Source organism: Acomys russatus, chromosome 13 (genome assembly GCF_903995435.1).
Source record: "Acomys russatus chromosome 13, mAcoRus1.1, whole genome shotgun sequence".
Taxonomy (NCBI): Eukaryota; Metazoa; Chordata; class Mammalia; order Rodentia; family Muridae; genus Acomys; species Acomys russatus.
In genome coordinates, this window is record NC_067149.1 from 17987461 (window position 1) to 18012055 (window position 24595).

The 24595-nt window shown below is 56.2% G+C and overlaps 1 protein-coding gene across 1 annotated transcript in view; it reads right to left on the reverse strand.

The window, feature by feature from the left end:
- Nucleotides 1-24212, reverse strand: part of Plxna1 (plexin A1) — a 45614-nt gene extending 21402 nt beyond the window's left edge. The window contains exons 1-9 of the mRNA XM_051154894.1: nucleotides 24156-24212; nucleotides 18158-19418; nucleotides 16594-16776; nucleotides 5405-5545; nucleotides 4440-4540; nucleotides 4060-4183; nucleotides 3813-3966; nucleotides 3338-3437; nucleotides 2009-2123 (exon numbers count right to left, since the gene is read on the reverse strand). Coding sequence (XP_051010851.1) covers nucleotides 2009-2123; nucleotides 3338-3437; nucleotides 3813-3966; nucleotides 4060-4183; nucleotides 4440-4540; nucleotides 5405-5545; nucleotides 16594-16776; nucleotides 18158-19399 — 2160 coding nt within the window. The 5' untranslated portion in view covers nucleotides 19400-19418; nucleotides 24156-24212. The remainder of the gene's footprint in view (nucleotides 1-2008; nucleotides 2124-3337; nucleotides 3438-3812; nucleotides 3967-4059; nucleotides 4184-4439; nucleotides 4541-5404; nucleotides 5546-16593; nucleotides 16777-18157; nucleotides 19419-24155) is intronic.
- Nucleotides 24213-24595: the final 383 nt, after the last annotated feature.

A 24595-nucleotide genomic window follows, 5' to 3' on the forward strand; every position in this document is an offset into this window, starting at 1 on the left:
GCAACTACATTGTGGCTCACAACCATCTATAATATGATCTGATGCCCTCTTCTGGAGTACAGGCATACATGCAGGCAGAGCGTTGTACACATAATAAATAAATCTTTAAAAAAAAAAGGGGGGGGAAGTCTCTGGGTCTATTGGTTCAGCACAAGGATCAACAGCCCTTGACGGTCTCACCGATTGCTTGCTTCTCAGCATCCCAAGGCCTGCCCGGGAGAGACTGGCAGACACCTGTGGAGGAGCCAAGGTCCCTGCCTAAGGGCTCCTGGTTATCCCTTCACACCGGGTCAGGCTTTTGTCATCTGACACACAGCATTCTCCCTCATGTAGACAAGTCTACTTCCCTAGTGGGAGCTCAGAGGGCATCCCAGGGCCTGGCAGGGGAGAGAGGCCAAGAGTGAGGCCCACTGAGGCCACATGATGGGTGTCTTGTGGAAGGCCACTATCCATTCCTACAGCAAGGTCATCCCAGGACCCCAGGACTGTCAGCCTGAGCTCTGCTGACCAAGTCTCCGTGAGGTACCTACCATGCTGGCTGCCCATCACTACCTGCTAGCAAGCCCTGGGTGCAGGGAGGGTGGTAAGGTGAGTGCCTACAGGTCTCTCTCCACTTCCAAGCTAGTATTTTGGGTACAGAAAAGCATCTTAGGCTAGAAAGCCATAGAACTAATAAGCCTGCATGAGGACCCCAGAGCCAGAGGCAGGGAGAGAGGTATGCTGCTTGCTAGGTTTTCCAAAGAGTTCCACTCACTATGACTGTGGCTATGTAACACTGCTGCCCTTCCATACGAAGCTGCAACTAAAGGAGAGCATGCACCCACGGATCAACCCATTCCCCAGAAGAGCACCCCCCGCCCCCGCCACCTCAGCCTTGTGTAAACAAATCAGGGCTCTATGCTTCCCATCCCACCCAGCACACCATGGCTTTGCTGGGACCTGAGCGGGTTGTCACTCCAGGAAGAGGGTTTTCTCTGTTTAATAAAACTTCCTGGAGGTGATGGCTAGTCAGGGTAGGACTAGAGTATCAGAAGGAAACTGGACCACCTTGGCCTCAGGAACCATCAATAGGGATCTCCTCTGGCTTCTACCAGCACTTTGCTATCTCTAAGACACTGCATAGGCCTCTGGAAATAGCCACAGGCCAGCCCTCGCCAGCTCCCAAGGCCCCTGGCTTGACTCCTACTGCCTACCCTGGATACTGTGATCCAGTTCCCTGGCCGCTACTCTCCTAGAAAACCCACCCCCACCCCAGCACTGTGTCCCTGGCTCCCACCCATTGTCACAGCCCCCATCACCATAAGGCCAGGGTCTTGCTTTTTACTGCAACCTTGTCCTAGCTGGCATCAGGCTAGGAAGCAGGAGCATAATGGGTGGCACAGGACAGAAGGACAGAGGAGGGCAGCTCATGGAACCCTACTTATACATATGACCTTCTGCCAAGCTTTTCAAACAAGTCTAGTCTGGCTGCCACTCCTACAGACCCAAGTAGGAGAATCAAGGCTTCTTCCTCTCAATCCCAGCACAGTATTAACCATGAAATGAATGGTTCCTGATTCAAGTCCTGGCCCCACACCAACATGGCCCTCAGTTCCTGTCCCAGCTTCCCATCTATGCAGGCCTGTATGCCCAGGATGTCACAGGCTCCAGGAGGAGTGGCTTGCCCCTCCTACAGTCAGACTCGACTGTAATTACTGGAGCTTCAGAAAGCCCCAGACCTCCACTATTAACCTCCTTCTCTGTCTGGGAAGAGAGCTATAATGAAACATGCTGGTCAGGCTACGCTGGCCCAGGCTTCCACAGGGCCTCTATCTTCCAAGGACACCCAAGACCACCAGCAAATGTTCTCTGTCTGGACTCAGGCTATGACATTCAGCAAGTTGTCCCCATCTTGGTCACATCTCACCGCATACAACTGGCACCCTAGCCACCCATGGGTATTGTTGGGTGATGCACCCTGAGGCTCACTGGTACGTCTGAAGCCTTGAGGCCACTTATTCAGCCTTACCTCAGACACATTGACACGGCCTTCTAGAAAGGCACAGTCAGCCGCATTGTTGGTGCACACGTGGCGATATTTGCACCAGTGGCAGGGGAAGGAGCCGTTGACACATGCCAGGCAGCTGCAGGGAATAAATGGGACAGGACAGTTAGGCCTAGGAGGGTTTCAGCTTGTACTTCCACCACGGCGACCCAGTGTGCTGCTTCTCCTTGGAGTGACACCTCCTGGCCAAGGTCACCAGATCCTCTGCCTGCTGCACATGGCTTGTTGAGAATTGTCTTGCCTCCTCTGGCTCTCTTCCCCTTCAACCTAGCACTAGTCACTGCAGTGACCACTGGCCATCATGACAGAACCAACATGTACTTGTAATTAAGTACAGCACGAGTGCATGTCACACATCCCACTTCAATGCACTCAGGCTGGTGCAGGCAGTTTGGAGTGGTCCCCAACTGCCCAGATCTCTGTCCAACTCCACCTGGGCAGGAGCTGCTCAATCTGCATCTCACAATCCTGGGAGCTTGCAAAGAGACAGCCTCACGGCCTCCAGAACACAGCTTCTCTCTGCCCCTCAGGACTACCCAAGCAGTTTTTATTCACCTCGTTCCTGAAGACAACCCAAGAAGGCCCCTGGCTAGAGCAGTCTTTGCTCTGGAGACAACCTTCCTTGCCTGGGTGAGAGAAGGCCCTGGAAGTCTATCAACAGATGAAAGCATAACTGTAAAGCCAGCCAACTCAATGTCCCAGGCCAAACCTGCTAATGTTCTCTCTGAAATCCCCACCTGTGCCCTGGTCTTCTAAGGACCCTCTCTTCACCCACTGTGCCCTGGCTAGTAACGGACTTTAATATGTCCCCAGATTCCTTGTATCTGAAGCCAGGTGCTCACAGCTAAGATGGGAAAAAGCAAACAGAGCTGTCCTTGCCCAACTCCCTGTGCCTAGCCGGAAGCCCTAAGAACTAGGCAAAGGCCAATGCCGGGTGTCCTACTGTGCAGCAGATATTGCCAGGCCCAGAGTCAGCACACACCGAGTTGCTGTGTCTCATTTCCACAAAGACCCAGATTATTGTCTCCCTCAGAGCTCCTGGCCCCACCCTGGTGGCCAGCAGAACTTTTCTTAGGTCCAGTTCCTAGAGTACCTCTCCACAGGGCTGCAATACCAGCCACAGGCTCCCCCAATGCTTCCCTCAGGACTTGTCTAACCAGCTCTTCAACTGACAGGCTGCTTTTGTGAGGCCTCTTATCTTGCCTGCTTGACTGGATGTCAGCTATAGGAGGGCAGGCCTGCAAAGACCACAGGGATGGGAGTGTAGCAAGGGCAAGATCTAGGGACACTCACGACTGGTGAACACTGCAGTTATAGAAGACAAAGTCCACAGATGCAAACTTCTTCCCTGTCTCCTTGGACTTGAGGTAGAGCTTCACCACACGCTGGTCTCCTGCAGAACACAAAGGCTAAGGCACCAGGACCATAGACCACAGAGCCCAGATGTAAGTCAGCTCATCAGATTTTTAGGCTAGGCCTCTAGTGGCTGATGCCTCTTCCTTGGGTGGCCAGTGAGCAGTCAGAACACAGATTCCTCATGAAGGCTGGATTAAGTGGACTTGCTGGGCTACTTGCCAAGCACTGAGGGAAATGGACCAATAGCAGGCAGAAAGGCACGGTGCTCAAACCCAACCAGGCTTTCATCACAAGCAGACCAAATGGCCCCACCTCCACTGACCCCACCTGAAGCTCTGTCTGGCTCCACACCCTCCTGCTTTTGACTCCTCCTGGTCTGCAACTGCTAAGCAGGAAGGGTACCCACTCTCACCCTGGCCCTGTGTGATGGGCGCCACTTCCCGGGCAGAGGGTGAGCGGCAATGGATGCGGCCATCTTCCAGGATGCTCTCAGTCTCTGTGAAGTCCTCAAAGGAGCAGTTGACACCAGCTGAGAGGTCAGGCACATTCCAAGCCTGCAGCACAAGCTGGCCCGTGGAAGAAGGCATGCGTGAGTGGTTACCTGCCTCACTTGCTCTACTCCACTGTTCCCTCCCAGCCACCTCAGCAGCCACACTCACCGGCACCTGGGACATGGTGACTGACACATTGCGTGGCTGGACAGTCAACTGTACACACTGCAGCAGGTCAGAGGCAAAACGCTGGGGCTCATCTGCCCGCTCACAGGCATCCTGCCTAGAGCAACTGCAGGGAAAATGTGCTCAGGTTGGGCTCATAGGCATCCAGAGTCTCCAGGGCCACTGGATAGGGGTCCTTGGGCTGAGGACACGGCTTCTTCTGCACCCCCCCTTATAACATTCCCATCACTTGTCAGCAGGATCAAGTGAAACCTAGAGCAGCTCTAGGGCAGCTATGACTATCTGAGATAAACACTACAGGTTCCCAGGGGCCACCAGGTTAAATGTCACTCACCCCTTCAAGCCAGACCTCCCAGACTCACATGCTGTGCAGGACACACCAGCCACAGTGGGGGTCCCGAGACCCCAGGCACAGCTCACAGGAAGTATACTGCACACAGCTTTCCACAGGCACCCGCGTCACCTGGGGAGGGGGGCGGTGTTCATAGTGTGAGGCCTATCTACAGTCCCCATCCTATAGGAGCTCAGTGTACTCAAAAGCCAGGCTGGGTCACCCTGCCTCAGCCAAGTGGGTCAACAGGGACAAGAGATCCAAGGCAGGCAGCCAGTTGAGACCTACAGCTGTGACACACAGGTGTCTCCCATCTGTCTGGGCTCCTTCAAGGCCTGGCTGCTGAGGGATGGAGACTTGTCAGCTTGGTGAAGGAAGACTGAGGCAAGCCAAGAAAGATTGCAGAGGAGAAGCAGGAGCTGACCAGAAAGCCCGGCATCCTCCCAACTACTGCCTTTCGGTCATAGGGACGCCAATTTGCACAGAAGGGCAGGAATAGGTACCAAGCCGGTAAGGCTGGGCACATAAGAACATAGCCTTGAAGACCCAGGCAGGCCACGCTAGCCAATGCCCCAACAAGGACACAGCCACAACACACTGCAGACAGCCAGAGCCTGTGCCAAGTAAGCCCAGCATCCCAGCTCAACTCTCCCAGGGTCTCTATGCTTGGACACTGCTGTCACGCAAGCACCAACTTTCGTGGCTAGAGGTCATGGGGAGAAGAGGGCCCTCATGACCAGGTCCTGGGGAGTCCGAGGTACATGGGTGGCATGGAGCCCTCATACCCATACCTCCTGGGACAGCTCCACTGCTCACCTGTCTGTTGAGTGACATGTCAGTTTTTAAAGCTAACAAGACACTCGAGGGGGAGAAGCAGCCACATGAAGCCAGGCAAGCCTTTCCTCAGTTTCTTATGATTGGGCTCTCCAGCTGGGGATGCACCCCCCCCCCCCAGCCACCCTGACAGCTCGTGGCTGAGCAGCCAGCAACACCTACCTGCTTCTCCGTCATAGCGTAGAGGTACTGGTGGTTGGGGCTGAGTACAAGGTCACGCAGGATAGGGTTGCCTTCCTGAGCCACCACATTCTCATAAGCCAGGGCTGGCCTGCCACTGGGGTTTGCGAGGTCCACCAGAATCTGTGATGGCAAGGGGTGCTCAATGAGCCAGGCCAACAATATTCTTTCCTAGACCCAGCTCACTTGATGTCAAGGTCTGAGCCCCCTAACAAGCACACCTCCCCCACTAAAGCCCCAAAAGAGCCAGAGTTGGTTCAAAAAGAGCCAAAGCTGACCCAGCTCACTGCTCCCGATCCTGCTCAGGCCAAGGTCAGGGAGACAGGACAAGACACACTGGGCAGGTGGGTGTGTCTTGGTTCCTCTACCAGACACCAAAATTCAGAGGTAGGGTACATGTGGGCTACAGTGTCTATCACTAAGTTGCAAGGACCCCCAGCAGGCAGGCATGTTGGAGGACATATCTGTGCACTGGGTATTCAAAATGCTGATTTGGTTGCAGTCCAGACTTCAACTTGAGCATTGACATTTTTATGAAGCATCTCCTGTCTCAATGTTTTGTAAACATTACCTTCTGGTTGGTCATATAAAGGGCTGAACAGCCTATACCTGGGCAGGAGAGCTAAGGCGGGTTGTCCCAGGTGGAGAAGAGAGTCTCATCAGAACATGGATGAAGATGTGTCAGAGTGAGACTAAGATGGCAAGCAATGGGCCACGTGGAGAGAAGGAGGCCAGGCCAGTGTTAGAATAGCTGAGTGTCTGCCCAGCTACAGTGCCTGAAGCTCTTAATAAATATAAAGGTCCTCATGTCGTTATTCAGAGGAAGGGCAGCCAAAGGGGGGGAAAAACGTTGCATTTTACACAGGCACCTCTTTCATGGGCCACCTGAGGCTTATGAAGGAAAGCAGGTTTGAAGTAAGGGTGCAGGCAGAGGCCTGGTGATCAGTACACCTGAGGAACAAGACCAGTACCTCACATAGAGGAAGGCCAAGGCTGGCCTGGGTGTCTTGGGATGAGGGACACCCTAGCAAGAAGGTGGCAGGGAGAAGGGCGTCTCATTGGCATGGAAATATAGTTCAGATCCCAAACAAGCCAGGCGCTAATTAGCCGGCTCTTCTCCTGCAGCCTTGGTGCTACAAGTATTTTTAGTTGCTTTTACCAAACAAATGTATTTAATTAACAGAGAGACCCACGGGGGCTTTCAAGATGGGACTCATGGGGAGTGTCTGCCGAGCTCAGCCGGGCCCAGGCAGTCTCCTGGCACAGGACCTGCAGCTTGCTTCTACCCACTGTGCAGCTAGGGCAGCCTAGCACCCACCTCCAGCCTCTAGCCCTTCTGGTCTACCTCTCTACCCAAGAGTACAAGGCTGGAGTGAACTTGGCCTTCTTTGTACCTTATAGTGAGGGGACAGGGCACAAGTTGGGGCAGCAGGGCCAGGCAAAACCAGCACCCTGTGTAGGCCAGCTCTGTAGGGAGCTGGGAGAGGGGCCAGCTGGGGTGGGGCCTTGTCTCCGGACCAAGAGGCTGCTGCTGGCTGAGAGAGGGGGAGGGTCACATTCCTGAGAGCCTGGGCCACCCCCCACATCCGCTCAGCTGCCTCTGCACCAAGACAGGCTTAAGTCAAACCAGACCCGGAAGAGCAGGGTAAGGGGGCGGGGGTAGGTCCTGGAAGGCCTGCTGGGGCTGAGCCCATAGTTGCCCAAACTGTTGTTTTGGATGGACAAGCAAAAGCAGCTGGCTAAGGTGGTAAGGGGCCCCAGCAGCCCAGTGCCCCTGGAGCTGGCAAGGACACTAACCCTAACCTTACAGGGGAGGGAGCCAAGTCCTGGATGACTGCTAGAGCTCACAGTATCAGGGTAGCTCACACTGCCGCATGGAGTAGGTAGGTAGCTCAGCAGCCAGGGGCAAGGCTGGACTCACACTGCCTATACCCAAACTTGGCTTAGATATATGTTTCCCTACTCATGAAATGAACCCCATCCCCCAACCCACACACATGACAGAGACAGGAAAGCTAGCCTGAGACAGGTGCCAGGAAACAGCCTGTTCAGTGGGCAGGGACCTAGAGCTCCAGACCAATGTTCTCAAAGCCTTCAAGACCACAGTCAAAGTCTACTCCCCCACATCCAGGACTTCACTGACCTCCACATGCCAGGAAGATCCTGTCCTCCTCACTCCTGGTTGATAGCTCTGCATCAGCATGCAGGGCGCTCTGGACAGGGGCTCAGGGAGTTTCCTCCTGCCATGATGGCTACCATTAGCAAGGTAAGGCTGGGGACCTGAGCCCAGCCCTAATGCCATCATCTGCCACTACTCTTGCCAGCCTGGGCAGACACACTGGCTCCAGGCATGCAGGAAAGGGACAGGCCAAGGCAGAGAGCAGGCCTTTCTCTATCAGTAAGGAAAGGACCGCAGGCCACCCCAGGCTAGAGAGGCCCTGGCCCCAGCCTGCTGGCTTAAACTGACAGGGACAGGTGGTCTGGACAGCTGCAGTTGGGGACATGTGAATCCAGCTGTCCATCCACCTGCCTAGCAATGGGCTACATGCACAACCAGGTCCCAGCAGAGGCTAACTCTAAGGAGAGGCCACTGAAGAGTTTAAAACATTCCTCAGCTAGAGGAACCGAGGAACTGCACCATGTGCTGAGCCAAGCCCGACATGCTCAGGCCTGACATGACCTCTGCACATCAGTGTGATGGGGCCCTCTATGTGCATGTGTTGCAGTGTCCCTGAATGCATGTGTGACGATGGGGCTTATGTTTTGAATATGAAATGTCCCCCATAGGCTCATGTGTATAAACACCGTGCGGGGAGGTTATAGAACCTTTTGGAGGTGGGAGTCTGAGTAAAAGAAGTATATCACTGGGGGTGGCCCCATTTGACTGCCTGCTGCCATGCCCTCCCCTGCTATGGTGGCCTCTATCTATCCCTGCAGGACAGTGAGCTAAAATAAACCCTTTCTCCCTTAAGTTGTTTTTGTCAGGGCAGGCATTTATCACAGAACCGAAAAAGAAAACACAAGACCCCATGTGAGAGCATGTGTGTGATGGGGGTCTCTCTGTGCTCTTGCATATGATGGAGCCCCTAGGTGTATGTATAATGGGGTCCCTGTGTGGCTAGTGTATGGTGTAGTTTCTAAGTACATGCACAATGGAGTCTGTGTACAGGTGGGTGATGGGGTCCCTGTGTAAATACATAAAACAGGTTTCTATACGTACACATAGAGTGTCCCTGTGACCATATATGTGCAGTGGGTATATGCATAACAGATCCTTGTATACATACCAGTTGATGGGGCCCCTGTGTACACACATGGGACAAGGGTCATGGACACATGAGATGATGGGATTGCTGTGTGCACATATGTGATAGGGCTTCAGTGTGCATATGTATGAAGGGGGTCCCAGTAAATACATGTGATAAGGACCCTATGTGTACATATGTGTGATTAGGCCTCTGCACACACAGGTAGAGTGGGGTGTTTATGTGCACATGCATGTTCTAGTCTCTGAATATAAGTATGTCCCTTTGTATACATGATAGGTCCCTATATGAACATATGGAGGGAGAGCCCGGCATATATACATGTGTAGTAAGGCCTGTGCACACACGTGATGAGCTCTCCATGGATATGTATGTGATGGGTCCCTAAGTACATATGTATGTGGTCTCTGGGACTATGCATAACATAGTCTGTAAGGGAATATGGGTGTGGTGAAGAACCTGTAACCTGTGTATACATGTAGGATATGGTCTCTGTGCACACATGTATGATGAAGTCCCCATGTATATGAGTTTTGATAGGACCTCTGTGGGCATATGTAGCGGGGCTCCCATATATACACATATGATGAAGTCTCTGTATATACACACTTGATGGAGTCCCCTGGTATACATGTGTGTGATGGGCCCCCATATATATGTGTATATAATAGGGTCCCTGTATGTGTGTGTGAGCGTGCATGTATGTGAGATGGGGTCCCCATGTTCACTTTTACACATGTCCAATGGGGCCCACATGTTCAAACAGTAGGGGAATACCTGGCTGGAGTGACGGTCCCCAGGTCATGCTGCATCTCACCAAGCTATAGTCACTAATGTATAGCCAGCTTCATCAGAGCACACAGATAGTAAACTGAGACTCACAATCTGTGAGAAAGAACCATACCCTAGACCCTAACTGCAACTGGTGACACAGTCTGCCCTGAAGTACTGGGGAGCCAGCCAGGAGGGCATCCCAAGAGGGCAAAAGCAAGAGCTTCAGAAGGCAGAGTGGGCACAGGGCCAGGGCATTAGCAGGGCAACACTGACAGGGCAGCAGAGCCCACGTGCCGATGTCTCAGCCCACAGCTGTCCACTCCAGGGCCACCCACCTGGAGACAGCTGGTCTGGCAGCCCCTTGCAAAGCAGCTGGGAGGCTGGCAGAGCATGGGAAGGCATGCACTGGGGCATCCCGCGTATCCTTACACCTCCTGCTGTTGCCATCTTACTTCTTGTGTTTCCCCCCAGATACCAGACTCTTCCATACTGACCTGAACAGCTCCCTGCCCTAAGAGGCTATGGTGGAGCCACCTAGTCTCCTTGGACACAGCCCCAAGATGCACTAACACCTATTCACCCCAGCTTGGTGACGCAGGCTTCCCCACCCTGTGCTTCCCAACCCTCAGGTCTCTGTCCTATCTGTTGGGGTGAACCTGGAACTGAGCTGACCAGAGAGAAGCCAGGTCAGACTCTGATCTCCTCAACCTATCCTGGAGGGTCAGGACGACTCACCCAGTACTCTCACAAGCAGCGAGGCCAGGGTGACTGCTTAGCAGGGTCAGCCCTGGCTGGTGTCTTGGGGTGAGCAGAGCACGGGACCTCTCCTCTCTTAGGTTGGGCAGCAGGCCAGGGAGCACCGTACCCCAGGACCTCAGGAGGAGCCCATACAGAGAAAGCCTTGTCAGGCTGGAGACGAGGCTGCCACCAGAGGAGAAGGCCAGAGCCCCAGGCTGGCCAGGCTGCCTACTGGGTTCTAATCACCTCTAAGGCCCTGGCCAACTGCTGCAGGCGGGTGGGCAGGCAGCTGACGGCCTGGCCAGGTCAGCTGTCCGTCCAGCCCAGAGCCAACAATGGGGCCATTATCCAGACTGAGGGCAGGCGGGGTTGCTGAAGAGGATGTCTGGGCCATTCAGGCTGTATGCCAAGGCCGGCACGCGCCCTAGCTGCCCGGAGGCAGGGGGCTGCCCAGTTTTGCCCAACCTAAGAGAGGAGAGGTCCCATGCTCTGCTCACCCCAAGACGCCAGCCAGGGCTGACCCTGCTAAGCAGTCACCCTGGCCTCGCTGCTTGTGAGAGTACTGGGTGAGTCGTCCTGACCCTCCAGGATAGGGGCTGGGGCAGCAGCCAGTGAGCCTATTAGCTTCTGCAGATAGAACTGCCAAGCCTCTCTTCCACTGGCAGCTGTTACAGGAGGGCCACATAAGGTAGCCTCCGTTCCCAGAAAGGACCTTCCTCTAGTTCCTGATGCACCACTCTCAAAGGCCAGGCAGCTTGACAGTGTCTGAGTAGCTGGCTCTTACGCTGCCCTTAACTGGATGATAACAAAGCATGGTTTGCAGATACCCAATAGCTGTAGCGGGGCCAGGTATGGGCAGGGGTTCTAGCAGTCACATTTCTCACCTCTGTCATATACAAAGTGTGGGCAAGGAGGCTAGGACTGTAGGCAGAGGACAGCCAGGGCTGTGAGGACCAGCTGTGTACTGCTCCAGCACTTATCTCTCCCACACAGTGGATCACTCTAGCCAACACTCACCTCTTAGGACTGTGAGAATTCAGGGGCTCACAGTTCAATAAGAGAGAGCATCTGATTGGAGGTTGCTTGGTGACTCTGAGCTCTGGCCTCACTGTTCCCTATTCATGAAATACTTTTCCTAGGACAGCCCCAGGCTGGGCTACTGTGGCCTCCCCTGCCACAGATGGACTCTGACTGCTCCCAAGGGAAAGGCTGCCCAGGGTGGGTACTCAGAGGAGGGCACATTAACAGTGACTTCCACGTAGATCTGGGTGACCTATTGGCCATTTAGGAGCTCATGTGCCATCAGTCTGGGGCTAGTAGCTAGCTAGCACTGATCAGGTCTGTGTCTTGATTCAGGCCCTGGTGGCAGGCCTCTTTTAGAACCAGCGAGAGGACGGCCATGCTCCCAGGAGACACAGGTGTCTCCTCAGCACCATGAGAGTACATGGGTTTCACAGAGGCACAGCCACTCCACAGAAGGCAGACAGCTTGGGCAGAGGGAAAAAGCAGTAATTTGGGTCCTGCCAAGTAGAGCCAAGGGTCTCCTACCTAGTGCCTGGAGCAAGGCATCAGACCAGAGGATGGATAAAGAGATCAAGATCGGAGCCCAGCAGCTCTTCCCAACACTGCCAGAAACTATGCCCCAAACCCGGGTCCTTGGAGCAGTGTTGCATGAAACTGCATGCCAAGCAAAGGGTTGCATGCTTGACCTGTATGTGGCCCACACAGTGTGTAGCTCATGAATCCAGAGCAGGCCATAGCTTGGCACTGTGGTCAGGATGAGCCTCACAGCAGCTGAGCAAAAGACACAAAGGAAATGCACATGACTCAGCCCATTCCCAGCATGACGGCCACAAGAGGTCAGCCAGGGCATCCCTGCAGTGGGCAGAGCCTGGGAGGAGCTCTGGGGAAGGTGATGTTGGTGGTGTGTCCTCCAGTGAGCCTTCACTGTGGGCACCATTATGGGTGTCTCTGAGGACACAGGGTCTCTAGCAGGGCTGGGTGCAGAGGCATCCAATGTCAAGGCCTGTGGTGGCAGGCGGGGCTGCTTGTCCCCTGGCAGCCAGGCTGCAGCAGTATAGACTCTGTTAGCAGCAGAGACAGCTGTAAATGAAGAAAGCCAGTGGCACACTTGAACTGCAGAGCAAGCTGGCAGGAGGCTTCACTCCTGTTCCAGGCTTCCAATGTGCTGAGCAGAGCTGTGCCCACAGAACATCATCTGCAGACACTGAATAACACCCAGGGGAGCATACACCCCTGGGAGAGCCAGACATCTCTGCCTGGACAGATGGGGCAGCACAGGCTGAAGGGTGAGGCCTTCAAGGCCTGTGAGCATGGGTCTGGCAGGGCATGGGGCACTGCAGCCACACCTCTGCTCCTTTAATGGGAACACTACCGCTCTTGCCCCATCCCCACTCCAGTCCTGTTTTCCATCCTCTCCAAGTCTCAGGTTTGTGCAAGTCCAGGAAAGAAAAGAGATTTCAGGAGAGGCTGGCTGACCAGGGTAGACTTCCTCGATGGCTGGGCCCACAACTGGCCCCTGAGCAGATGAGAGTTGCCTCGGGTCCTTCCCTCAGTCCCATTGACCTGGCATGCCTTTCCTCAGCTATATATACAATGCCACAGCACGTCGTTCACATGAACACTAGGTACCACATAGAACTTCCTGGAAACATGGGCTAACTAACAACATTGAACAACTTCTCTCCCACACACACACACACAATGCAGATATCCAGATCATCCTAGAAAACAAAACAAAACAAAACAGATGCCCTGGCAAAAGAGGTCATATGCTACCTGGCATGCTTACTAGAGGACCTGACTGGGCCTCAAGAGTTCACAGTCCCTCGGCCTTGAAGTATAAACAGACAGGGTGACTGTCCTGGGGTACCCCTGCCTTCCCAGCTCTGCAACAGCCTGGAGCAAGTACTTGGCAGGAGTCCAGAGCCTATTTTTGCAGAGGTACCTGGGCCATCTTGCAGGACCAAACAAGGGCTGCAACTGTGAACTAAGGCCAGAAATGGCTCTTTGGAAGCTGTAGGGGGAGCTACTCACAGGGCTGGGGCTCTGGGGGCCCAGGAGGATACTGGGAAGGGCATTCCAGAGAGATGTTCTCTATGGGGGAGTCAGGTCATGTTGGCAGGCTGGGCTCTGGGGAAGAAGGGGGAGGTAGGGGCACCCCCAGCCTGCCTTGAGCAGCTGAAGTTGGCAGGTCTTAAATTAATCGCTACAATTTTACACAACAACACGTTTGGCAGGGCCTGGCCTAGGGCCAGCCAAGTCTCTGGAGCTCCCTAGATGCTTTTTAAAGCCCTGGAAGTCCCAGGCCTGGGAAAGATGGGAGGGGCCAGCCAAGCCTGCCTGCCCTGGGTCAGGCATTGGCCTGGGGTCCCCAGAGTCCAGGCTCCAACACACAGTGTTAAGAGTGGGGGAGGAGGTGGGGCATGGGCACCTCTGTGTACAGTCAGTCAGACAGCAGAACCAGGCCCAGAAGCCTCAGGGATAGGAGGAGCCTGGATAAAAACAAGAGAACTCAGGAGGCCACTCCAAAGCCTAAATGTAGGAGGTGTACAGGCAGCAGGCTAGTCCTGGCTTGAAGAGAGGACCACAGAAAGTTGTCCATCTGTCAGGGCCATGACCTGGAGAGATCCTGGAAAGATACAGGCTGTGGGAATCATACTGCCTGGAGGTGGACCAGGCCCCAGGCACAGCAGTGGAAGCTCCAGGTGTTTCCAAGCCAGGCCAGCAGGTAGAGGGGATTCCACCCTACTCCCTGGGACAACCTAAAGGCCCTGCATGGAGGCCACCCCAATCTCAAAGCCACCATTGCAGCCCTGCATGCAGTCCTGGAGACCAGCAACATAGGAAAGAACAGCAAGGGAAGGGGGTTCCTTAGTCTCAGAACCCTGCTAGGTTCCAGTCACCCTCCAATGACCCACTGAAGAGGGGAAGGAGGGAAGAAGGGAGCAAGGGCCCTGGAGTCATGTGACCTGACTGCTCTGTGACTCAGTTTCTCAATCTGTAAAACAGAGGCTGGGATTGTTGTGAGGCTTCTGGAGAGTCACATGAGCACTCAGCACATGTTCACAGTAAGGGAGCTTGTCAGGCTCTCGAGAAGTACTGAAAAAAAGGCCTTACAAAGGCTCACACAGCCAGAAGAGAGCTGACAAAACTTCAGAAACACCTCATTTGCACAACACTGGCAACAGAAGATGATCGATAAGACAGGAACACCGGTTAAACTGTCTCAGGAGGCCCCACTCCTGGGACAGCTGGATTGGGTGAAAAGGTTCAGATGGCCGGGGCCCCATGACACAATTATATCCATGTCCTGGGTGGCACAGCATGCAACCAGTTCAGCCACAGAGCTCCAAACAAAATGTCAGTCCAAGTTCCACACCACCACCTACCACCCCTGCAGTCTATCCCATACACTCAAGAACTGCACTTAGCCCAGATGCACTCAGGGATGCAAGGAGCCTAAGTCACAGGCAAGGCTCTGGTGGGCAGGAACAGAGGTTCTTGGCCTAATGTGAACACTGGCTGGGGGCAAAGGGCCCTGCCAGGGACACTCAGACCACCATCTCAGCTGGACTGTCCAGCGGCTGTCTAAACACAGTCTCAAGGGGGTAACCTGGCCTTGGCAGCAGAGAGGACTCCACTTCTACCTGCCCTCTTGGGCATGGGGATGAAGGGAGGCAGGAAAAATGAATGGGAGAAGGCTGGGAATCTAACCTCTGCCACAGATATCACCCACAATGCAACTCTGTTCATGGATAGCCTCCAAGGTTCTATGCTCCAGGACTCAGTTTCCTCTCTATGGGAGCAATGCCAATCAAGACTCAGGGGAACAGGCATGCTCTGAGCTCGCCAATCAAAGCCTGTAACCAAAGGGGCCTCTGGGGCCCAGGAGGCAGCAAGGCGAGACAGGACTGGAGAGACTCGTTCTCCCAGCCTCACTTGGGCCTGTCTGCCACCCCCTCAATCCACAGGACATCAAAAGAGACACTCCCAAACCCAGAAGCCCATCTCTAGCTGGGAGGTAGGCACCACAGAACCCCAAGAGAATGTCTCTAGGCTTACTGCACCCCAGCTTCCATCACCCCTCTCAATAAACATCCAACTGACTTCTCTCAGTGGCTCCCCGGTCTCATGGACCTCCTTGAGGCATGTTAGGTTAGCCACACTGGAGCTCCTCGGTGCACCTATACCACCTAGGAGTCACAACCAACAGGACAGGGCTCCCAGGGCCTGATCTGAGCTGCTACCCCACCCACCTCCACTGGCCAGGTGTTGGCTCTACAGTACAGAGTCCATGGGATTCCTTGCTTAGCCCAAGTCCTTTAATTACCAGCTCAGGCCCCAAGGCCTCAAGAATATCAGCAGCACCCCAGCCTAGAGATACTGAGAATGGGGACTTCCCAAAGAACAGGCAAGGTTGGGATATGGTTCCCACATGCAAGGCTAGGGGGCTGAGAGCAGCCAGGACTTCCTGGCCCTGTGCCCAGTATCACCCACAGGCACACGAGCAGGCAGGCCGGAGGGAGCGGGGGCTGTGTCAGCTCTCAGATGTTATTTCATCTCCTGGCCCTGCTTGATAGTCCTCTGGGTACCCAGGCAACTCTACCTTTCACTGTTACTGGAGGCTTCTTCCATACAGGTGGGGCCTCAGCCACTGCCCACCAGTGACAGGCAGACACACAGCCAAGGAAGCCCTCCCTATCCAACCAATCCTGGAGAGAAATAGTCTAGAGACCAAACAGACCAGTACACAGAGCCAGTGGCACCCAAAGGCCTGAGCTGTGCCCTCAGTCACTCAAGTCACCCGCTCACTCCCTGGGCACCAGGCTATGATGCCATGGGGGCAGGGCACTCCCCTTGCCCTGCCCTTGGCCTCAGCATTGCTTTGCTGCATGGTGGGTGGGAGTGGGGCTGGCTGAGGCAGAATGCTGCTTCAGCAGACACCAGATCTCCCAGGGCTGAAAGTAGAGCCCAATGGGGAGGGGGGTTGCAGTCCTGCTTAGCCCAACATTGACACAATCTTCCCACCCCCAGCTCTGAGACACACAAGCTGACCTTTAGGACCCAGGCTTCTATACAGCGTCCCTCAAAGTCCAATCATGGGAAAGGTGGAAGCCCTGGCTTCCCACAGAAGGACAGGGGGAAACTTCCTATGGGAAGCCGGAAAGAAAGGGGCCTTTCAGAGGCACCCAAAGATCTGAGCCCTTCAAGGTCACTGTGCCTGGTACAGAGGCATGCACCCAACCACCCACCTCATGCACAGACCCATTCTCACTGTTAGAGAAATCTGGCCTCTCTCCTTTGGATGGGGCCTGAACACACACAAACACACCACCCAAGGGTGGCCCCTCACACCCACACAGGCCTGACCTTGCGGATGTGGCCATTGCGTGTGCCAGCAAAAACCACGGTGCGACCCTGGTAGTCATAGGCAGCCACGGCAGTCAAGCCATCTTCCTTGTCCACAAAAAGGGGTGTGCCCTCAATGGTGACCGTGCCCCCCAGTGGCTGGTTGAAGTCCTGCCCGCAGAAGTCGTCATCAATCTGGAGGGGCTGTAAGAGGTAGCAAGGTTAGCATTTATAAGCACCTTTGCTTGAGCACAGCAGGGGACAAAGCTGGGGAAGGCCCACCTTCCTTCAGGAAGACAAGGCTGGTGTGTGGGGTGGGACGAGGAGGTGACGGCATATAGCCACCCAGACCCAAAGAAGGCCTACAAAATTCAGGGGGAGGAACGAGGTCTGTGTGGCATCCCAGGTCCAGTGAGTGCCCAGTGAGAGAAAGGCCCAGAGGGTGTGACTTGAAGGAAGGTCAGCTGAGCTACAAAGCCCACAACCATGGGACTAGGCCAGCCACTCCACAAACTGTTGGACAAAGGAACAGCCTAGAGTTGGGGGGGGGGGGGGCAGCCAATAGAAGTTCTCCTTCTGCAATCTTATGTTTGCAGCTTGCACGTAGACAAAGACCGTTTAAGGCAGGAGGGAGTGGGTACACCCAGAAGGTAGAGAGGGACTTGCTGTGTGAGGGCAGGAAACAATCAATACCTCAAGGTTCCGGAGATGGCTAAGAGCGGAGGAACAAGGAGGAGGTTGGAGAGACAGGGCAGGAGTTTGGGGAAGAGGGAGAGGAGAGCTGGTCCTCCTCTGGATCTGAGGTTTGTTGCGGGTCAAGGTTACTAATGCGCAGAGAGGCCAGCCTGGCTGGGAATCCCTAAGTAATGGGCGGGGCTGAGATGAGGAGCAGGGTACCCAGAGTACAGATGAGGACACAATGCCTTTCCTGAGAAGCCAAGAGAAGAACGGTGGCCTCATCCCCCTGCACTCAGTCCCCAGCCACGCTTATGGCCGCTCCTAGCAGAGGCAGGCACTCTTGCTGCTCCATGCTATTCTAAGGAGCAGCCTGTGGCTCCAATCTGGGGCGGTGAACACTGGCTACAGAGTATCCAGCACAGGGTAGCTGGGCTGCCCTGTATCAGTGCAGTCAGTGCCCACCATTGGGCATGGTGGGGTTCCAGGAGGCAGGCATCCTGCCAGGAGGATACGGGTGTGATAATAAGCTTCACAGAAGCAGTGGATCACAAGGGGACCTTGTGACCGGGTCCAATCCCATTCTGTCTGTCATGGGCTGTGTGAGCCTGGGCAAGTCAATCTAACTCTCAGCCTCTGTAACCTCGTCTATAAAAGGGCAACAAACTAAAAATGGCCATAACCATCCCATGTCCCTGAGGGCTTTGGAGCTGTGTGGACAGGTCCTACCACACACCTAAGGCACAAGACAATGTCAAGGCTGGCAGCAGACTTTGGGGCTGATATGCTGGGTGCAGACCCTGCCTCACGGGACAAGGGGCTCAGGGCAGGGAAAAAGCAGAAAGTGGTAAGATGTGACCCCGGGAAGGGTGGTGAGAGCCCCTAGCCACGCTCCCCCAGCCCTGCTCACCGAGTTGATGCAGCCCAGCTCCTTGTTGAGCAGCCAGGGCAGTGAGAGCTTGCCTTCGCCACGGTAGCAGGACTGGATGCGCTCCTTGATTTTCTCCTTGACGGCCCTCAGTGTGAACAAGCACAGGGCCGACTCCTTGGGTGGCTTCACACGGTTCTTCTGGCCCTGAGCGAACACGGTGAACAGCACGTCCTCGTCCTCAGCGAGGCCCAGCTGCTTGGCCAGGGCCTGTCCCGGCCGGCTCAGATAGGCATCCTGCACCAGGCGGTACTCCACTCCAGCCTGCTCGCAGCCAATGGGGAACTCCACGTAAGAGTAGAACTTGGGGTCGTTCACACACAGCCGCACGATCTTGGAGGTGAAGAAGTGCTCGCCGGCAGCATCAGGCGAGGTGAGCTGCGTGTCCAGCTGCAGGGTGAGGTAGTAGACAAACTGCTCGCTGCGGAAACTGTACACATAGTAGATGTCAAAGGCCGGGAACTTGGACAGTGTGTCTGAGGGAATCTTGAGCTGAGATGACACAAACTCGTCCTGGTACACGAAGCCAAACATATCAGCATCTTCCTCGTTGGCCATGAGCCGGCGACTGGACAGAGTGGGGAAGTACTCTGATTTGCCGTCGATGGGCGTGCCCACAAAGAGCTTGGCCTGGCCCTGGCCGGGAGGCCCGGCTATGAGCACTCCTGCCATGCTGCCAGCCTCTCGCACACTGGACAGGTAGTGCTCTTTGCGGTGGTGCGGCTCACCCAGCTTGAAGAGATCGTCCAACCTCAGGAACTGGCAGATGCCCTGTGAGGCACTGCCACAGGCCAGCAGGCGGTTGGCGGCATAGTCCAGCAACAGAAGCTTGTTGACGTTGTCTGTGCTGCCCAGACCATGTGGGCACGACTGCACACTGGGGGGTGGGTAGCATTTCTCATTGTCTTCTACAGGACCCGTCACATGGGCCCGAAGCAGGGTCAGGTTCCCTGACAGCTTGTAGATGCGGTTCACTGCGCCAACATATACCTCTCCTGTCTGCTCGTGAACCACCAGGTGGGTGAGGCCCCAGTCATTGGCCACAAAGGTGCGGAAGGCAGGCTGTGGACCCACACCAGCTGGGGGTGAGCTGATGGCCATCCACACACCCCTCAGCAGTAGCAGCAGTAGCAGCAGCAGTGTCCGAGGGGTCAGGGGTGGCAGTGGCATGGTGGGCTGGGGCCTCAAGCCCAGGTATTCAGGTCCTAGAGGGACAAGCATCATGGGACTGGGTTTCTTGGCCCTGGGAAGAACAGGCAAGAGAGGGTGTGAGTGTGGTGCTGCCCACATATGCACAGGACATCCATGCATGGCCTCCTCAGTCCCTGAGTGCCTCTGTGTATATGTGTGTGTGTTATGCAGATACCTCCCAATAGACCCTCTATCACAAACCTGACAGATCAGAGCAAAGAAGGGATTTCAGAGTCCCAAGACATGCAGGCAACAAGGACAAGCCAAGTGTCACAGGGCACACACTGTGGCTAGCAGCAACAGCAGCAGCACAGGGTACCTGCCTGGCAGCAGGGTACTCACCTGGAACCTGTGCTCTGCCACTCCTGGCAAGGTAAGAATGGGTCTTGGAACACAGGGCAACTTTCAAGGCTCTGGGGTCTACATAACCCTGTCTGACAACCTGCCCATGCCCCAAGGATCCCTCAAAATCCTCAAGCTCAAATGAGTAACAGGTTCCCTAAATCAGTGTCTCCCCACAAAGCTGGTCAGGGATAGGCTGTAATTACACATACCTCCTTCACACAGAGTGCCAGCTGTATTGGTGACTCCCAGCACCATGTGGCTCAGGGCAACTATGACCCACACCGTTAGATACTCTCCAATGTGTGGGCTGCTCCCTTGAGACTCTAACCACCCCTCAGTATAGCATCCATACCCACAATGGCCACCCCCTACCCCACCCCATCCCCATCTCAGTTTTATAGCTCCATGGCAATAGTTCCAAGCTTGGGCCAGGCTAGTCTGGGCCACTTTCTATGGGATCTTGACTCTGGCATTGCTCCCTGGCTGACCTTGGCCCAGCATCTTACAAGCTTCAAGGTTAACACTGTAAGGACAGATCTAGAGGCAGCAGCTCCCACTGGAGTCCCCACATCCCCAGACAGAGGACACTTCCCACGATGCCTCCTCCCAAGCACTCCAGCCTCACACTGCACTCTAAACAAAGAGGACTTTCAAAGAGAGGGAGGGTTCCCTAAATCCCAGCCCTCAGGAGTGTCCTCTGCCCACTCCTGGCACCTCCACCATGTCCTCCCACAGCTAGGACACCATGAGACAGTTTGAACCACTTTTCAGACCCGCACTGCCTCCCAACCCCTGGCATGCCATCTCACATCCAGCTGTGGACCCATTGTCCCTGGAAAACACCGCCTTCCAGGACTGAGTAGTGCTGGTCAAATGTAACAGCCTAACACAGATAATCCTTTCTCCTCAGTTTCCCTAGGCGTCAAAGGGATAGCAACACTTCTTCCCTGATGAGACAGTTTGAAGCCCCTGACCTGACTGACAGGTGCTTGTAAGCACCACACTCTTGAGGACAGCAGGGCCACAGAGCCTGCCCTGTGAGCTCCAGGGAGGTGGTGGTCTTACCCAACTCCTTGGCTGATGTCTGAGCGTGGAAGTGTTTAGTGTGGTGAGTGGGCAGTCAGCCAGCATACACAGCTTCTTTATACTCCCACACGCTGGCCTCCCCCACAGTCCCATTCACAGCTGGGGACACCGTAGCTCAAAAGCGGTGCCTTCTGCAAGTCCAGGTGGGGAGCTAGCCTGAGGCAGGAAGCAAGTCGCAGGTGCTCAGCCCTTAATCCTCCATATCCTACTCTAGAGCACAAGGCCCCTTGCTGGGCTCTGCCCCTCCACCTGCTCAGGTAAGCCTGAGATGCCTCTTCTGACCTACTCATGCAAGCAGTGGCTGCTGGGACTCAGCTGCCTTCCTCAATCCTCAGCACAGACTCTGGCTACTTACTGCTCAAATGTTCTCCAAAAAGAACATAAGCTGGGTGCAAATAGGTCACATTCCCTCTCCAGAGCCACCGGGCCCAAGCAGACCCAGCAACACTTGTGAACACTTGTGAGTGAACAAGTAAGTAAAGGCACTAGGAGTGGCCAGCCAGGTGTGGGCAAAGCTATCTTCCGCATGCATCCAGATGGGAAAACTGAGGCTCAGGGCAGGAAAAATGTTGGCCTAAATCCCAGAGCAGACACAGGGTGCTATCACCTTGCAGGAACTGTCCCAGCACACTATCAGCTGCTTTGTGCCCCGAGACCAGGGGCCTCCACAGGCAGCCAGCAGGGGAACACACCCTCACCAGCCTCCCACGCCCCCCCCCCCCAAAACCAAAGCAGACTAGAGAGCAGGTTGCTTGTAGACAAAACGGGCCTGGGCTGAGCACTGAGCCCATGTGAACTCCAAAGAAAACATGAATCACTCACCGTTTATCAGTTCAAAGCAGGCCTGCAATTACCAGGGGCTGGGCTCTCCCCTCCTCCGGGATAATTATACACATCTTAATGCAATTACGGGCCCTACTTTTTATATTAAACAGGAGGGACCTGGCTGAAGAAGCCACCATCCAAACTCTAGCCTGGCCCTGGGCCCACTCCCCCGCCTCTCCAAGAGAAGCTGCTAGGAAGGGATTGGCCTAAGGGGCGCAGGGCTACCGGCCAGGAAAGAGGGGATCCCAAGCCTCCACCTACACTACACAAAGACTAGCAAGGATGCCCAGGCGCTACTTTCTCTAGTCTATAGAGACAAGACTCAGGACTCAGACAGATCCAAGGTCACACACAGCCAGCCCTGACAGAACGGGACCAGGGCTTTCTGTGGAGACCCCAGGCAGGACAGTGGCCAGGTCCACTCAGAAAACACTGTGTGCCTGCAAAGCAGGGTCTGATAACAGGGTGCTGGGCCAGGCTGGAGGAGGGGACAGACAGACTCTGGGTTCTTCGAGCTTGCCTGGCCACTGTGGACTATAGAAACTCCCAGGGGGTATCTTTTCACCTGATATAGAAGACCCAGGCCCGGCACATGCTGGTAGGGTGGATGTGTTCTAGGGGGAGGGCATGGAGAACACACTGGCTGGACATGCAGACCGGGCAGGACAAACGGCTACAGCTCCCCAATATGGACAAGTGAGATAGGGCTGAGTGTGTGCAGCAGGGACCCAGGGAGAGATGCCAGGCTTGCAGATGGGGGCCTCAGCCAGGGGGCCACTCTGGAACAGGCCCCCAGCAGAGAGTGCACAGAGCCAGTACCTTACCCTCTCCCAATCTTGGATAACACCGTAGTTCTCACTCAGAAACAAAGACCTCAAAGCCTTCACATGGGGACAGCTTGCTCCCTGTGCCCTGCTGCTCTGGAGCCTTATGGGTGTGGACAGGTTGGTCTTGCTAACACCTTACCCAGTGGTTCCCTGTCAGCTGTCATCCTGCCTCACCCTGTGGCAAGTCACAGGAGATGGTCTCCAGTGGTCTACTCTCTCTCTACCTGAAGCCCTTGGAGTCCTGCTCTCCTGACAAGGTGTGGGCATCTGGCCTTCCCGGGGGGGGGGGGGGGGTCCCATACTGGCTAGGTGTGTTCATGGGATGTGGCTTTGTCCATTACATCTTGTCTGACCCCAAACACATACCTCAGGCAACCTTGTACACAGACCCTAAGCCTCCACCCATGCTGTCCTCTGTGTCAAAAGACACCTTTGGTGAGCTCCAAGCGGCCGCCTCCCCACTGCCTGACAGCTTAACCCTGAAGCAGAATGCCTCCTTTGCAGCTCTGCCTAGGGCACTGGCTAAGTGCTTCCCAAACCCTGCAGACTGTTGGCCAGCCTAATGCACCACCACCACCCCCTCCTGCTCACCAAGCAAGGGACCTGGGAAACTGGGAAACTGGGGGGTGTCCCGGAGAGCTGGAGACACACAGGATAGCACTACCCTCACAGGACTGAAGACCCGCAGCACCTGCTGGAGGAGCTAGGCTGCACCAGGGGACAGAACCTGAGGTAGGAGCCTGGCTGAGGGGCAGAGGCTCAGTTCCTTCCCATCCCCCCAACACACCCCTTTCTTTCAAGGGGCGTGGCCCCAGCACCCCACGGATGAGCCTGAGACAGCTCCAGGCACCAAGTAGCCTCTCAGAAGCTCTCTCATCATCTTCCAGGGCTGCACCTGGGGTCTCTGCAGGCAAAGGGGCCTCCCTGGAGTCTACGCTCGCCCTTCCCCGCAGCAGCCAGAGTCAGCCCACCACCGCCGCCGTCCTCATCGCACACCAGGCCTGGGACCGTCCAGGAAACAAGGAGGGAACCCTCCAGGGAAGGAATGACCCGTGGAGGCCCTGCGCAGGGGGAGGCTGAGAAGGCCCCAGCCGGCGTCCTCTCCGGTGGCACCGCACCGCCCCTTGCAGCCGGGTGGAGGGCCTGCGGGCCTGGGCTGGCCGCGGCGCCCACTCGCGCGCCGGGGCCGGAGGGGGCGGGGGTCCCCACGAAGCCTTGCAACTTCCACCCCATTGCCCGAGGCCGGCCCGGGGCGCAGCCTGGGACCTGCCCCGAATCCCGCGGCCCTGCCCGGGCCTGCCCGGAGTGGCGCTCGCCTGCGGCCCACGTCCCCACCCGCGGCCCGGTCCGACCCGGCGCGACATGGGCCGACATGGGAACCCGCAGGGCCCTCCCCGCGGGGCCACTGCAAACTTTCTCTCCTGCCTGAAGGAGGGGCCGCGGTCGCAGCCACAGACATCGCGCCGCCCGGATCGCAGGGCCCGAAAGCGCTGCGACCCTCCGGGACGCGGTAAGCCTTTCGCGGAGACCGCGCCCGGACACACGCGGGCGCCCGGACGGAACCGCAGGACTCGCCAGCCGCGGACACGCGCGCCGCAGTCCCCGCGCACACCCCCCTGGACGCCGCCAGCGCCCCCGGGCCACTCGGGACCCCGGGCCGCGACGAGCCTCCAGCCGCCCGCGGGGAAAGTTGCTCCCCGACTCACCCGCCAACCCCGGGCGCGCCCCGCCGCCAGCCATCGCTGCGCCCCGCCGCTCGCCCCTCCGCGGGGCCGCCCACGCTGCGCAGGCCGCCCAGGCCGAGGCCGCCGCGCCCGGGCTCCGCTCCGCTGCGTGGCTGCGTCGCCGCTGCCCAGCATGAATGGGGCGCTGAGCGCCGCGCGGCTGCGGACCGGCCTCGCTCTCGCCGCCCCGCGGAGCGCCGTGCCACGCGCATGCGCCGGCCGAAGCCGGGGGCGGGGCCGGGGGGCGGGGCGGAATCCGTGGTGGCCTGTAGGGGGCGCTCGGCCCCGCGCCGAGAGCGCGCGCGCTGGGCCCCACCGCTTGTCTTCAAAGGGCGATGGCCAGCCACCTCGGTCTTAAAACTCTGGGCTGGGGTGGGGGTGGGTGAGGTGGTCGAGGTGGTCCCAGGAGTCGGTGCATTCTA